The sequence below is a fragment of the Sander vitreus genome, chromosome 24, assembly GCF_031162955.1.
Source record: "Sander vitreus isolate 19-12246 chromosome 24, sanVit1, whole genome shotgun sequence".
Classification (NCBI taxonomy): Eukaryota; Metazoa; Chordata; class Actinopteri; order Perciformes; family Percidae; genus Sander; species Sander vitreus.
The window spans coordinates 1,955,084-1,971,247 of NC_135878.1; the positions used below are offsets into that span (position 1 = coordinate 1,955,084).

The 16,164-nt window shown below is 42.3% G+C and overlaps 1 protein-coding gene across 2 annotated transcripts in view; it reads right to left on the minus strand.

Moving 5' to 3' along the window:
- The window catches only part of LOC144512611 (nck-associated protein 5-like), a 122,241-nt gene that overhangs the window by 15,021 nt on the left and 91,056 nt on the right, over positions 1-16,164 (minus strand). For both annotated transcript variants that reach the window (XM_078243421.1, XM_078243422.1), the window contains 8 exons: positions 15,221-15,289; positions 12,566-12,604; positions 12,205-12,324; positions 7,204-7,308; positions 6,151-6,339; positions 2,401-5,945; positions 1,694-1,799; positions 573-660 (listed from right to left, as the gene is read on the minus strand). In XM_078243421.1, coding sequence (XP_078099547.1) covers positions 573-660; positions 1,694-1,799; positions 2,401-5,945; positions 6,151-6,339; positions 7,204-7,308; positions 12,205-12,324; positions 12,566-12,604; positions 15,221-15,289 — 4,261 coding nt within the window. The remainder of the gene's footprint in view (positions 1-572; positions 661-1,693; positions 1,800-2,400; positions 5,946-6,150; positions 6,340-7,203; positions 7,309-12,204; positions 12,325-12,565; positions 12,605-15,220; positions 15,290-16,164) is intronic.

Sequence of the window (16,164 nt, forward strand, 5' to 3'; positions counted from 1 at the left end):
ATAATAACAATCATCATCCCGTCTCACAAATTGTTTGATGCATCTATTTTTTCAGTTCCTTAGCTGCTCAGGCATTGTAAAATATCACCCGGTTGCACATCAATCACCTGACTAGATTGTCAACATGTTTTCCTTTTTTGCAGCTGCTGCTGCTTTTTCCCCACAGTAATGGCAAGTCTGGCAGTGAGAGGGAATTAGTTGGCGAAGGAATTGAGTTGTCAATCACATCAGGAAATCACAACTGTAAAATGTGTTAATGCTCTGTTGCACTGTTTGATTTGTGATGGTTAGTGACAGCCTTGTGTAAGCTACTTGAAAAAACTGTAGTGTTTGAGGTAAACACTTGCAAATATAAAACTCAGTGGCTTAAAACAGATGACACAAACATTTGACATAGTGAAGGTAACGAGCAAAGTTGGTAAAAAGGAATATTTCACAGCAGATTTGAACAGTACCTGTACGTTAGTTTGTGATCCAATCCATGTGTTTTTCTTGGCACGGTATCACTCACTTTAACTATTTTTGGTGAAATGTTCCATTAGGACCAACAGTCATACAGTACATAAGCTTACCTAGCATGTGGTCTTGACAAGCTGTGTCTGGGATGCGTCCCTCCTCATTTTCAGCCCTCAGGTTTATCTTCTGAGTCATTATAAGGGTCTAGAATATTAACACACAGTGCATGTTGGTGATATCAACTTCAGCAGCTAAAACATAACATAATATATAGTGTAGGTAAGTGTCTGTATATGCATTTAGAAAGCTTCCTTTGAGGCAATTTGTAGAAGAAAAGTGAAAAAGTAGTACCTACAGATTCCTGTATTTTATGACTTTTCGCTTTTGGAATTGTTAAATACTGTATGTTTAAAAGTTTTATTCAAAAGGGAGTTTGCAATTGTCATACTTTCCTGCCTTACTTTAATTGTGTTATTTAAAAAAAAGTGGTTTTGAGGTGGTGCAAGAGAAGGAGCTCGTAGGTCATAAAGTGTCCCTCTTTTGTTGCATTTCTGTGGGGAGAAGATAGAGAAAAAGCTTGGAGGATGGTATTAAATGGCCCCTTTGTCAAATTGAGTGCCTACGATAAGGGCTCCTCCATGTTATCAAAATTCCACATCATCTGGATTAAATTTCCTATATTATGCAGTGAGACTCTCTTTGTGTCATTCTATTCCTCCATTCAACTCACTCCTAATACTCCTTTTATTGCCGTCTTGCTTTTTTCAAGCTCTCAAGCACTCAGCCTCTCCATCATTTTTTTTGACTGACAGATAAAGAATAAATCCACAAGGTCATAATTTTGGCCTTTTTCTTACAGTGTGTTGATATGATTTGCCACTGGATATGCCTAATTTAAGTTTGTATTACATGCATGGCCTGCTGGCTGTCTCTGTGCAAGATGTAGTTTAAAAAGCTTTTCAGCTTTGTGGAAACAACAACAGTGGGCTGGGTAGATAATGAAAAAGTAGGCGATGGATTGTGAGTCAAAAACACAATGTGAATCGATAGTGAGCCTCTGGGGGATATAATGCTGAAGAGATGGTGCTGCTGTGGATGGGTTTGTGAAAATGTACTGTACAAGTGTGAAAACCTGTGGGAATTTGCATGTATGCGTGTGCCAACAGCCTGACAGAACATAGTCAGAGACAGACAAGCAGAGCTTGACACAGACACACATACATATGTGTTCACTTACAGCAGTATCTGGACAGATCTCCATATCTCCCTTCATTTCGCTGTGTTTCTTGGGTGTGGAGATCCCCGGTGGCGATGCAGCCACACAGTTGCCCTTCACAGCAGTCCTGCGAGGAAATAAGATTTGATCTGTTTTTATGTCTGGATGCCGAGCTCCTCCTTTATCAACTCGCCAGGTAGAAAGTGAGCCTGCTGATAAATTGAATTGACCTGCTCTTTCGCTTCGGGGATATGCGGGCAAACATATGTGCACACAGCAATGTCATCAAATGTTTAACAACCTCTATTAAGTACTCCCTTTCAAGTGATTGCAGTTACTCTGGATAAATATATGTCAGCTGTGATTTGAAGTGGCAAATCAATGAAGTGAGGAGTATGAATATATTGGCTGAGAGATGCTTTTCCTTAAGTGTGCTGACTACGTGCCTGGATGCTGGTCTGAGAATTGTTTATGCTCACTGGAGTGGAGTCATAACTTAAACAGACAGCTGCTGTTTGTGTTGTTTATTTATCAGTTTCTCTAAACACACAGGTTTAATGCAGCGATGGCTCATGTTTAATTTAACAGAACAACTGATTTGTTTTAGTGTCGATTCACTTGAAAACTCTGAGAAGGCTCAGAGACCGGAAGTAATCAGCATAGCATCCAATCAATTAAGGGTAATTCAGTCGTGATTTTCTTGATGACAAAGATGTTGTTTCACCCACCTGCCAAGAATCTCTTTAACAAACTGGTCTTTGCCGATAAAGACTGTCGTACACTGGATCTGACTGGCAATCTGACCCATCTGATTGTTGCAGTGGTCCATGATGGAGCTCAGCTTGTTGTTCATCTCAGACAGATTCTGCACCTCCTGACTGTCTCTCTGCTGGCTATCATTCTTCTTCTTATCCTTCTTCTTGTCAGACTTAATCGGTTTGCCTCCAAGCACTGATCCGATCTTTGAGTCTTTCTTCTCCTCTTTTCCCTTGGGGGAGTCTGCTTTCTTACCGCCCAGAGCTGGAAGTTTGCTCTTACGGAGGCCGAACCAGTTTGCCAGAGAGGGGCCCGTTTTCTGTTTGGTCTCGCTGGCAGCGACCTTCTCCTGTTCTTGACATTTCTGCAAATTCTCTTCAATTCCCATCATGACTTTCTCTTCAATAGTGCACACATTTGGGCTGATGTTGATTTTCTCCTCTGTATCTGGAGAGTCTGTCTGGATTTTGACTTCCCTGCTAAAGTCTGGCTCATTCGGGGTGGATGCTACGCCTCCTGTCTCTTGCACTGGCTTTTCTGAGCTATAGACACAAGAGGAAGGAGGCTGAAACTGTGGATGAGAGGCAACTTTTGCTGGCTTACGAATGTTGTTCAAACCAATCCTATCACTGATGGGTAAGCTACGTGCCTCTTTACCGTGTGACCCCTCAGCTTTGGAACCCGATTTAATAGTTCTCTCAGGGAGGACGTTGTGACTATTTGACCCTGTCATGCCTCCGTAGTGGCTAAGCCTAGTCCTGGGGGAATGGACAGGGCTCTCCACTAACCCAACACTTGGTACCTCCAAAGAACTCTGCCTTGACAAAGAGTTCCCCCTTTCACCAGAGTTGGTGATGATCTGAGTTCGGATTTTACCAGGTCCATCGAGAACATTGATGTTGGGTTTCTCAATGTAGTTGGTGCTGAAACTCTGGCTACGGGCTTTGGCCCCATTCATCCCCAAGGCTGGCTTTAGATGAGATTTGGTAGTAACAGATATGGATCTAGAGAAAAGTTCACTACTCCTTTTCCCTTTATCGCAAACGTCCCCCTCCTCTGGTAACACAGCAGCATGCACGTCTTCTTCCTTTAACCTAAACTGGACCTCACCTTTCCCCTCTGTAATGGACATCTTGGGAGGGGAATCAATACTGTACACTGGCTTCAAGCTGTCACACTGGGTAGAAGCATTTGAAGTCACAGTCTCCTTGGAGACTGAGTTGATATGATCTTTCTCTTGCTTGCCTGGTATAGAGGGACTATTTTTATGACTGGGTGGAGATTTAAAAAAAGGTTTAAACCCCATTGGGATGCGAGTCTTTGAGGCTTTTTCTGCTGTGTTGGGGGAAAGCATGACAGCTTCACCATTTTGTGGTTCGGTTTTACCTTGAGGGTTGTCCTGAAGCGATATAGGTAAACTAACAGAGGTCTTCTGCACTGTCTGATGGACATTTTCATGGGTTGCTCCTCTTTTATTTGAAAATGAGTTCTGAAGTGAGGACCCTCTGAGGGCACTGTAGGGAGGAGGAACATTCTTTGAGCTTCTAGGTGATTTTTCAGTTTCTGGAGCACACCCTGAGTTTGCAGAAGGGAGGTAGTCTTTCGAGGTCATCCTCTTGGGAGTGCCTTTAGTAGGTGTCATGGCAGGGGACTTTTGAAGGTGCTGACTGGTTTTCTCAACCAGTTTCTGAGGTGCAAGTGCAGTCCCGTAGCCTGCATCCAAGTCTAAACAGTCTTTATCCTTGATGGGTAGCGTAGTTTGCATATTTGGTAAAATAGAGGTGTGGTAACTTGGGGGAGGGCCCCTCACAGTGGTTGGTGTGGATGTTTGAGCCACCCATGTTTTATGTGCTTGAGGCGACCCTTCGTAATTTGGTCTGATCAGTAAGGAGGTGGTGCGGCCCGGGGGAGGGGGAGGAGAAGGGGACCTGAGTTTGTTTTTGGTGGTTTCACAGTGTTTGTCCCTGGTTGGCTGTTCACCATTGTCCGCATACTCCAGGTGCCTCCTTGAGAGGTGCGGGGAACCAGAGGAGGAGCCTTTACTCCATTCGGCCCTGCTGGGGAGCTTGGAGTTTACTGCCTTTGGGCTCTGTATGCAGAGTCCTGGTGTCTTTATGAACCTGGACAGTTTAACTGCAGGAGAGGAGGAGGATTTCTCCTGACCAGAGGGTCCTGAGTTTCCACTGTTACTTGGGTCAGTGGAAGAGCCCTTAGACAATCTCAGTGGGGATCCTGAAGGTTTGTTACGGCCAGGTATCTTTGAACCACTGGACTTGGAACCAGCTGAATCATTCATTGGTGGGATGGAATGGCCTTTATTGGGTCGGCTGCTTGGTGGTTTGATTAGTTTCCTTTGTGGAGTCAGCTGCATTGACAGCCTCTCTGCACTGCCTTCCCTGCTATTGCTTGTTTTGCTAGACCTAATTTGATATTCAGATGGCTTTTCTGGAGATTCAAGAATGCTGTAGTTTCTTGCATTTTCTGCTTTTTGCCTTGTTGGCCTCTCTCGGGACACTAGTTCTGTGTAATCGGCAACTACCTTGCTACTTTGAATGTCATTTAGAGGCCCAGCACCTACTGTGAGCTTCTGAGCACAAAGTTCAATAGGCTCTCCTTCTGCATCAAATATTGCCAAAATGCTCTCCTCAGACTGAGTACACTTGGCCCCTTTGGGCTCCTTAATTAAGCTGAAAGGTCTGGGCCTCCCATCTGCAGACTGGGTGCGTACCTGCTCTCTACGCAAGCACTGTTGTGAGAGCAGCTTGGCAGCATCTCTTGACACCCTCTTGGAGTCCCTCTCTGCTAGCTCCGGTGGCTGGCTAAAGGACATTCCGATTTCACTAGACTCAGAGTTGAGTTCCTCTGGATCATCGACGTCAGAGAGGTGATTAGGACCCGCTGGGTAAGAGGGGTTGAAGTGCAGCAAGGATGGTTTACGAAAAGCTGATGTCCGCCCTACCTCAGGGAGAAAACTGTTTATGAAACTCATGAGTTTCTCAGGACGCTCTTTTGAGTCACAACCAGAAGGTTGTTTTGTAGCCCCGGGACCTGAGCTACAGTCACCTCCACTGTCCTGTATCCCCTCCCAGCTACACAAACTGTCTGAAATGCTGCGGGAGAGCCTCCTACAGTAAAGCCAGCCGTCTTTGGTGGGAATGTTATCTCCTCGACTTGAATGTGCCAATTCATCATCTGCATCATCGGAATCATAAGAGAACTTCTTGCCCCCAACAGCTGCAGTTCTACCCACATGGGTAGGCTTGAAAACCACTTTACTGCCACTCTTGACACCCAGCGAGTAGATGCCCTCGTTGGAGTTCATGCAGTCTTTGTCGCCTGACTTGGAGACCTTGGATGAAGCAGAGGAGCTCCTGTGTTTCCTCCTCTGGAGCTTTCTCAGTCCCTCGAGTATGTTGCTCTCTTTGCGCCTTGTGGGCAGCTGCTCCTCCAGGGTGGCGCAGATATTACTCGGGGCTGACGAACCCAAACTCAGCCTCTTTTCCCAGGTCAGAGATGACTACAGGGCAAAAAGAAAGAGTGGGTCAACATGTAAGAATACATATTTTGTATCCATTTGAAGTCATAATCAGCACACTCCGACAGCAAGATGGGGAATTAATTAGGGGTTTTGAAAAGAAAGACCGCAAAAACATCTTGATGGATCTTGATGAGCTACTGTACTTCTATAGCTACTCAGTCTATTATAGAGGGAGAGGGTTTACCATTTTCCCACAGGAGCGTCCATCATTCCAGGTGTAGGAGCCGCTGGAAAATTCGCTGCACGCACTTGACAGGGACAACTCACTACTACTACAGCTGCTGCGTGGGTAAACAGGCGCTGGCGCTGTCAGACTCAGCTGGCTCAGACACTTGGTCACAGGGAGACCTGTCTTTCCATTCAACTGAACCTCCTATGAGATAGAGAAAAGAGTCATCGTGTGAGTAACATGTATAGGAACATACTTTAGAACTCTAAATGTACCTGATAAGTCACCGGGTAGAGTTGCGAATGTAATTGCTCTCTTGCTGTTAATTTTGTGATGAAAGATATTTAACGACTTGACAGACCAATCAAATACTCTGGCAAAGTTTCCTTTTTCAAATTTAATTTGAAAATATCAATCAAATTTCCATGTGCAGTCATCACAACACAGCATATGTTTCTTCAATTAGTATCTCACTGCCAATAATTTGACTATGCAAATAAATTATTTTATTCTTGTGTGCTAGATATGAAACAAGATATTCCACTAATCTCATATTAAGATTCACTTATGTGTATCGCCTAACACAACCTTTTTAAGGAGATGTGGTACTTTTGCACGTTTAGATAACGAGACGATTTATAATTCATATCTCGGCCTTTATTATTTCATTTCTCCCTCTTCTCTCAAAGCACACGTTAGAGTTTATCAGGTGGCATTCTCAGAGGGGTAAAAGGGTAAAAGAAGGGCTCAAACTCATGTTCAGCCCTTAATGCATAATACATAAGATGACTAATGTACCACAGTGTCCTATGGAGTCATTTTTACTGACGAGTCTCAATCGATGGTTTTCTGGTAATATGACAAGGATTTATTCCTCTTTGTGCAAAGTGATACTACCAGCTCTTCCTGCTGAGAGCAGAGGAGGGGTCACGGCTTCAGATAGTTAGGTCTGTATTTTAATATCTTGTAATGATTTCTTGAGGGGGTTGCGGTTATGCTACCTGGATGATTTTTATGGCTGGACAAAAAAAAAAGCATTGTCTTCTGCGTGTTTCCCATTAAGCTTACACTGGAGGGAGAGTCTGTATTTCTGGAAAGCAAGAAGGCTTTGCTTCTCTCTGTCTCCAGAAGCAAATCGGCCGCAGATAGATCCAAGATCCGAGAGTGGAGTTTCTGAAAGGCAAAAGGAAGGACACACCAGAGTGAATTTTGACTGCAGGAAATTAAAACACACAACAGCAGAATGGTAGGGGTATTTTTCAATCATCAATACTTTTTACAGCACATAGCACAATCTAAAAGTCTTCTTTTAGCACCTCATCAATATACTGTTCATTCAAAATTTGATCAAATGTAATACCTGAAACATTTTAACACTTAGTGATCCTTCACAGCAAATATCTGAAGTTATACATATCAATAAAAATGAAATAAAATAAAAATTTGAATTTGTTTTCCAACACCTCTAAAAGCCATACAGTATGTCGAGGCTGAGCAACATTTTGCCGGCCCATCAGATTCCCTCCACTGGCGCCACGCAGAGCCCTGATTCATACTCCTCGCTCAAAGTCATTAATGTCATCAGCCGGGAAAAAAACTAATGTGAATAGGAAATAATTGCATCAGGGAGTAAGGGATTCCTTTGATTTTTTTTTATTCATATGCTAGTCTGCAGTCTCTTTTGTTATTTAACTCTTGTGCTTAAGAGGGAGGGATACAAAACCAAATACATTTCCACATATTAATCTCAGAACTTAATTACACTGGGTTCTCTGCGCTCAAATTAACTTAGACTGGAAATATGCCGGAACTAAACATTTGATCTTATACTGAATTTCCCAGCCTTAGTTCCTACCATTAAAATGAAATGCCTGAATGAAGTCACCTTCAGCAAATGGAGACTGAGCTTTAAAAAACAACTGCTCAAATGTTCTATCAATGCCATAACATTTTAAAATAAAAAACTGGTAGATCTTCAATTTTTATTGCAGTCCATATAACTCTCAGTTTGTATGGACCTTTTTCTGTGTTGTGAAAAATGTCCTCTGAATATTGTGGTGCGGGAAAAAACGAAGAAAAAAGAAAACAGCTCATAATGATACCAAAACTGTTTTTTGTGTCTCTTGAGAACAAACAACCTACATCACTTCGCCTGTGGCCAAAACACAACCATCCTACGTTTTTCTCTTCAATTTTTATACAAACATTCAAAGAAAAAAAAAAATCTTTTTTGTATTAGTGCGCGCATGTGAATTAGACTAATTACCTTCAGTGACTAGGTGGTAATGGTGCCATGGAAATATACTGATTTTTCACCACAAAGATAAGTATTCCTTACTATTTTTAAGATTCATAAAACATCAAGCTCTGCATGCTCTTTAAAAGCTGGTTTGATTCAGTTCAAAGGCATTTAAAGTGTAAAAGGATTCCTCAGTCAAGGTCCAAATTGTGCCGTTAAACTGTAAAGCTTCATGGGCATTGCTCTTTCAAAATTAAACATTGCTTTAAGATGTATGTAAGGTTCCAGATGGCTTCTCATCCCAGTTTTAAAACTCATGAAATTGAAATTGTGTGCAGCTCTGATGCTGCATCGGCCGGGCCTTCCTGCTGTCCACACGGGGATGGAGTGGCTGAGTTGTCATGGGAGGCTCTGATCTTATCGTAGGGTGCTGGATTTCACCTCCTCAGCATCCCCATCAAGGATTCAGTCAATAGTGTCGCAGGGTCGCGGGGAAAGGGGGGGGGTGTAGGCGAAGGAAACGGTAGACGACAAGGCCGTGTGCACACATCTTGAACTTTTCAAGGTTCAAGGCCAAGATCAAAGTCACAAATTAATGCATGCAAGACTGTAATATATCATGCAAATGTGGCCTTTTATTAACTATTCGTGGACATCCATTAGTCTGGACACCGACGGAGAAGTTCCATGTGTCATACTGAAGAAAAAGTTTCAGGCTTCCTGCTTTTGCACTTTGTCGTTTCTTTGGCTTGACATTGGTCATATTTCAAGATAATGAATATCAGCCCAGAATAGCAGCTTCCAAACAAATACATCAGTATTGGCACTCGCTGTCAAAAACCCATCGGTTGAACGGTACTGCAACACACGTACAGTACACACAACAGCGGGTCGACAAGCAGTCAGAGAGAAAAGACAGACACTCACACACACACACACATTAATTCATACACACATACAACGCTCACCTGTATGACCCAATCTATATGTCTGACTCATCCTAAAGCTCCAGCTACACACAGCCCGGTAAACTACACTAGGATATGAGACAAAGGCTCGGTTGTAATATGACAAGTAATATCACAAGACTAAAGTGAGATATATGGAAAAATATCTTAAAAGCTCCATGCAAATGTTATTATAGAATTTCATTCACCACTAAAAAGTGGCATCATTTGTTTAAATTTGTGATTTAAAACTTTTTTGAACAGCAAGCACCACGATTGATCGTCTAAACTGCAAAAATGCATGAGCAGTAATGAGGTCACTGGCGCTCATGCTGTGTCCTTGGGGCCCTGAGGTAGCTTAGTTAGGGACACAGAGTATTTGTCTCAGTAATGGGCGACTCAGTTGCCACTTGCCTGTCACATTTGATAAGCAGCATAAGTGGATGGACTGCACACTAGTTATTTTCCCTTGGTTGCATGCTTTGCATGCATGGTTTGAGATAACAACCATCATTGTACTTTTGAAACGTCGCAAATGTCGGATTTTTCTGAAATGAATACGTGGCATTTTTTTGGAATCAAACCAATTCAGCTGAAGGCGGTGAAGGTGCACAACTGGTGCAGCTCCCATTAAAAGCATTATGGTTCTTTATCAGAGAAACTCAAGATGCCCTCAGGGAACTAGAGAACGTTTAATTACTGATAAGCAAAAGGTCCAGAGCTAGATGGGAAACAGTATACTCATGTGGGTGATCACCCTCTGCCTGAGGCTCCAGCAGAGAGAAGAAATGAAAACTCACCCTTCTTATTTTCATATTTTATTAGAATTTTTGCGAGGATGGTTTAGTAAGTGGGAAGTGAAACTGTTTGTAATTACACTAGGGTGTAGGTTTAGTTTCAGAGGTACAATAATAATGCTAATATAGGAGAGTATTTTGGACAAAGCCAAGCTTCTGTTTCCAGTCTTTGTGCTAAGCTAAAGCTTGTTTTATGGTTCCGCGCAGGCTCCACGCAGAGCGTTCGCCATAGCCTACTTAAGTGGCCTGATGTTTATGTTTACAAGGACTATTTCTGAATTACATACTGCCAAAAGTTTCAGCCCCCTGTGATAAATATAAATGTTTTTAACAGCTCTCCCACACGAGCACAGAGCTCATAATGGACGCACATCCGGAGCAGCATGACCACATTGTGATTAATCCTTACACTGAATCACCAGTCGGTGGCGGAAATATCATTATAAGGTAATGAGCAGAGAGGCAACTCATTTTCCAGTGGGAAAACCTACAGGTCACTGTTTTGGTGTGTCAGAAAATGTGGATGCACAAACCTAATCAACGGATTTATCATCTTAGATGCGTGTTTTTTTCCAGCTGGATCATATGGAAGAAAAAAAAAAAAAAGGGGGGGGGGAAACACATTACACAGAGTCCCGGCCTTAATTCTCGTCTCCAGCTAGATTGCACCTCTTGGTCCCTACAGTGATATCATCAATACCCCTCCTCTAGCCTTTTATATTGCAGTTTCACTTGACAATGTTCCTGCCTGTCCAATAATGGCGCTGGAAGAAGCTGGAACTGATGGAGAGCTTTACAACACACAGAGCCATATTATTTCTCTTTCCTCTTTTTTTTTGTAAAACTCAATTGATCTACCATTTCTGCCCCTTCTGATTTTGCCCTTAGTTTTTCACTCCTACCTCCTTGTTGTCTCGGCTCCCTGCTATCTCTCATCTCTCCATTTTCACTGTCCTGTCCTTTCCTACTTATCTACCCTTGCTTGCCTCCTCTCCTTTCGCCCTCTCTTTCTCCCGTCTGGACCGACTGACAGCTCTTTCCCCCTCTCCTTTCTTTTGGAAGCTTGTTATTTTCATATTCACAGCGAGGAGCACAAAGACACAATTTACATAACTCTGTGAAACCCACCTTTCCAAACTGTTCTTATTGACCTGCGATGCTATATCAGTGTTGACAATAGATGAGTGGCAGGTCCGCCTGTCTCATAATTACACCTTGAAAATCTAGCTGGAATGCACACACAGACTCCTCTCACTAAATTGGTGTTTTCCAAAGGACCAAAAAGATGAACTGAGGCAATTTTCAGCCACTCCAAAAAAGAGAATGTGGCGTCTGTGGAGAATATAAATACAGTGGTGGTTGTTGTGTAATGCTTACAGAAGAGATACTTGATAGTTCAACTCTTTGTGGTTTTGTAGCAGATTTTATTTCGAGCGCTGCAAACATTTATCAGAGTCAGAACTGCATTAGAGGAATACAACTTCATATTGTATTCCGATATGAAGGATAGTATTCTATTTTGGGTACACCAGGGAGGACGCAGACTTTTTTTTAACTTTAAAGTTTATGTTTGCCTTTGTAGAAGCTCTCTGAAGCACACCAGAGAGTCCTTAGTGAAACCATAAAAATAAGAGCATTAAAACGGCACATACAGTATGCAACCTCAGCTTGAACTCTTATGCATGATAAACAAACCAAAACAAGGGATCTGTGCTTTAAGGCTTGTGTTTCCTTTATCTTTGCTTCAAAACAGAAAAACAGACCAAAAAACTGCATCTGATAAGATTGATAAAGATTGATGTAATGAAAGGAAGTTTTTTTTGTATTCCGTCTCAATCTGAGACCCCAGGGCAGTTTAATACCAACCCAAATGAAAAACAACTTCAAATGTTCGGTCTTGTTTACTGGAGGAGCTGCTGCTTCCTTCGTAAACTGGCTTTAAACTTTAAACTGATTGCAGGGGAGGCAGAGAGTGAGCAAGCAGGTTTACGGCTGTGAGAAGCATGGCTATGTGCTATGTGCATATTCAAACCAAAGGCTCAGTTGCATGTCATGCTGTATGTTGGGTTCTGAGTGGGCAGCATACCTGGAGAAGCAGGTCCGAGGCAGGCTTGATCCGCTGCTGGAACAGAACACCCAGCGCCCGATTCTGCTGCTCGAGGTCAAAAACTCGCGTTCGCAGCTTCAGACATTCCTCTCTCAGATCCTGAGTGAATAGCCACACAGGGAGTGTCAGATAAAATGCTTGCCTTGTGTATGTAATGTTCACTGTTTTCCATTTCTATAAAAGGTAAAAGTATTGTGGTTATGTTTCTGAAGATTAAATGATCAAATGTATCGTTAATCTAATAATGCAAGATGTTGACGGGTTATGTTATAAAGGTAATGCTGTTAAAAGTTATCTGAGCTGAGGAGCAAAATGGTTTCCATGGAAATAAGAAACAAACCTTCTGAGTGAGAAGCGCCTGCACAACTTGATTGGCAACCTTAAACAGACAGAGAGAGAAAGAAAAACAAGTTGGTATTGAATGTAATACAAGGTCTTCTTGACTTCCTATGACCCTTACAGGCCTCTGTAGACCGACTTTGCACTGCTAACACTGCACTTCCTCAAGACTTCCTCAGCCAATTAACACACACAACAATTATTGTGAGCTTAAGGGAACACAATGGCACAACAGACCTAGTATCTGGTGTGTGTGCATATAAGTATCTTTTACACACGTCTTCACTATCACTATTCAACAGTCACTTCCTAATGCTGGTTTGTCCGCGCCAGTAGATGTAGAAGCAGAGGCGTCTGGGCTTTGCTCTACAGCGGCTAACACCCCCCCGCCCGCACCTTTCAGACCACAGCGCCGATGGAGAAGCGGCTCCGATTACTGCCCATTGATTGCTCATTATTACCGTGTGAAGCCACATCGGCTGTTTTGAGTGCACTCGCTCTCGTTTATTGAATGAGGAGAGATGGGAGTAAATATGGTGAAATGAGCCCTGCTCCTGGAACCGCAAGTTACAGATCGACTTTGTGTTAAAAAAAAATAGCCTAAGTGCTCAAACAAAACCCGACTTAATGGTTTTGGACAGAGGATTTGAACTATTGCAGACATTGTATGACTTTGAAAGAAGTAATGACACTATAAATGAGCTTTGCAAACACACTAAAAATGTAGACAAGCAGCTGGTCTAACATAACAAAAATAATCATCCCTTCTGTTACAAAGCAAATGTTAGGCTTTCCACTGTTGTTCTGAGCAGTCGTTAAAAGAGGCACACACAGCCTCCACCATCAAAACAGGATCATTACGAAGCCCTCCTTCCACAAAAGTCAACCACATAGGAAAAATAGTTGACAAGTAAACACAACAGAGCCGAGTTGAGCCATCTTAATGAGGGCAGGGAAGCAGAAAAGAGACGAGGACTGAATTTACCCCAGATACAATCCATGTAGGACACAAACTCTAACACGGCTGTATCACTATATTCCTCCCCTTCCTTTCATTTTTATTCATTTTTTATCTTTTTTCTCACACTTTCCTCCTCAAATCTCTCCATCCGTTCCTTTTTCATTCCCCCATCTCCTCTCACAAGTTATTCCCACCCTCCGGCAGATTGGCTCAGTCTGCTGAGCCTGTTGGTTTCAGGACAGATTGGGCAACTTGTCCCTGCTGACCATACTTCCCTGAAGAAGAGCTCCCCTCTCTCCCTTTCCTGGAGTGATTCAGTAAGCAGGCACAGCCAAGACTCGGGTTGCTTTAGTCCCCTCATGTGGCTCCCTAAACAGCACTTATCACGCTCTCACAAATTACCAGAGGGCACAGAAGTGCCATTGTTATGTAAACCTTTGCTTCAGCTACACCAGTTTACATCAGGTTAAGGTTGTTTAGCAGCTCGCATTTTAGACTTTGATGCTGACCACAAATAATGGTTTTGACCATTAAATATAGGTGTAATGGCGGTTTGTATACTTCACAGCCATAAACAGATTTAAGGGGGCATGCAGGGGATTTGTCCCCCCAATATTTAGAAAAGGTAGATTTGTCCTACCTCAAAAAATATGAAAGACAACCCACTCCCCAAAAGAGGTCAAAATAACAGTTCAGGAGGTTCAAAACATGTACAGAAAACAAGAACTGTGTCTACCTTGTGCTACATTGGGTGGTTAAAGAAAAGGAGCGTGAAAAATACATTTGTGATTTCTTGTGATTTCATGTCTTTTAGGTCGATTTAAACTTTGGAGCTTCTGGCTTTAACAAGGTATCATTCTCTAACAGATTTGTTGTTGAGATGTGCATGATTCCCAAAAAAAAGCATCCATCCCAAAACACATATGATGTTTTGAATATGAAGAAAGTTTTGAACAATAAAGGAGAATAATAATTTCCTTTACATAAATAAAGACATTTGCACCATAAATTGTTGCATAAAAATTCACCAGAATGCAGGAAATTAAGTGTTAGTCAAAACAGTATTGGGGATGACCCCCACGATGACTCCACGGTTATAATGTGTCCCTTCCAATGTTGAAACAAACCTACGCCCTTGTTTACAGCTAAGTACTGTTAGCAATGTGCAGAGGAGTCTACCTGCAAAAACATCCTCTGGCATTTCTGCTATTATTGAGCATCAACAAAAGCCCTCTGGAATTAAAGACTCTTTAATTGTGCATTAAAAAGCATGAAAAATAGCATCCCGGTTGCCATAAATGTTTTTTTTACTTTCAGCTAATGTTGAAGCTTGGGGCTTGCAGCTTAAAGCGGAAACATGCTTGCCTCTTTATTAAAGTGAGAGATGAGAGATTTTAGTGCCTTAAAAATGAGACACTTTTCTAAATGAAATGCTAATATCAGCAATTCACCTCTGCCTCCCTCAAGCTGCAGTTCAAGTAAGGTTCCAACCTGTGGGAAACACAGTGTGCTTTGCAGGACCTCATTAAAACCTTAATCTTCAGCTCGACAATACCGCTCACTCTGTTCACACAAAGGCAAAGCTAATTCAACAAACACTGAACTTTTCCAAGGTAAGTTAAACATCTGGCGAGTCATATGGCGCCCTTGAATGTGTCTTGGAGTGAAACAAGATAAACAAGGGCTCACACTCACCTCATCCAGACAACGTTCATACTGTTCCCTCTGGCTCTTGTTCTCCGAGGCCAAGGCGGAATTCTTCTCCTGCAAAGAACACACAAACACACATTCAGGGTCAACGCAGCACAGCACAAACCTCACAGTGACTTTGGTTACATGTGATGCAACAAAAACAACAGCGATGGAGACAGAAGGCAGCAATCAAGCAGAGCCGCAGCTAACAGGAGAAGTTGCTTCACAAAGGTCATATGTCAACGATGAACCAGGACAGCCAATACAAAATGTACAAAGTACCAGAGAAAAAAAGGTCAAGGGAATGGAAGACATGCTGCTGAACTTTGGGGCGGCAGCTAGCCATTTGGAGTTTGGACCTAATAAGAATATCTCCTCCACTTGCCAAGCAATGAGGCGGCTCCCTATTGATCTCTGGGAGTTTCCAATTTGTCAGTGGCAGGCAGCATATTAGGAGCTGTCAGCCGGCTTTTGCTTCTCTCACCCTCTGCCCTTTAGTAGAAACTACCAATCCCTTGATGAAAACATGGGAAACATAATTGCAACCCAAAAACATTCTAATGATGCCATCTAGGAAGAAACACTGATTAATTAAAGCCTCAAAGCCTGCTTATGGGTGCAAATGTAATGAATGACCTTCGTGACTAAATAAATCTTGTGTGTCTTATGTGTTTCGGAATAAAATTAATTTTTTTAGGAGATATCTTTCACTAGAGAAATCCCTTGACATGTTATTTATCATGGTTTATTAATTCATTTAAAATATAACACTTGCTCATGAGCTCTTTTTTCAAACTGAAGTAGTTTGTTATCCGACTCTCCAGGCTGTAGTTACAGAATGCAACTTAAGTGGTGTTTTGCTGTAAGTTATTGCTGCTTTAATGTTCAATGACAGAAAAGACTTTAAAAGATTGAAATAAGAAACCCAATGTCATTTTGACTTATTA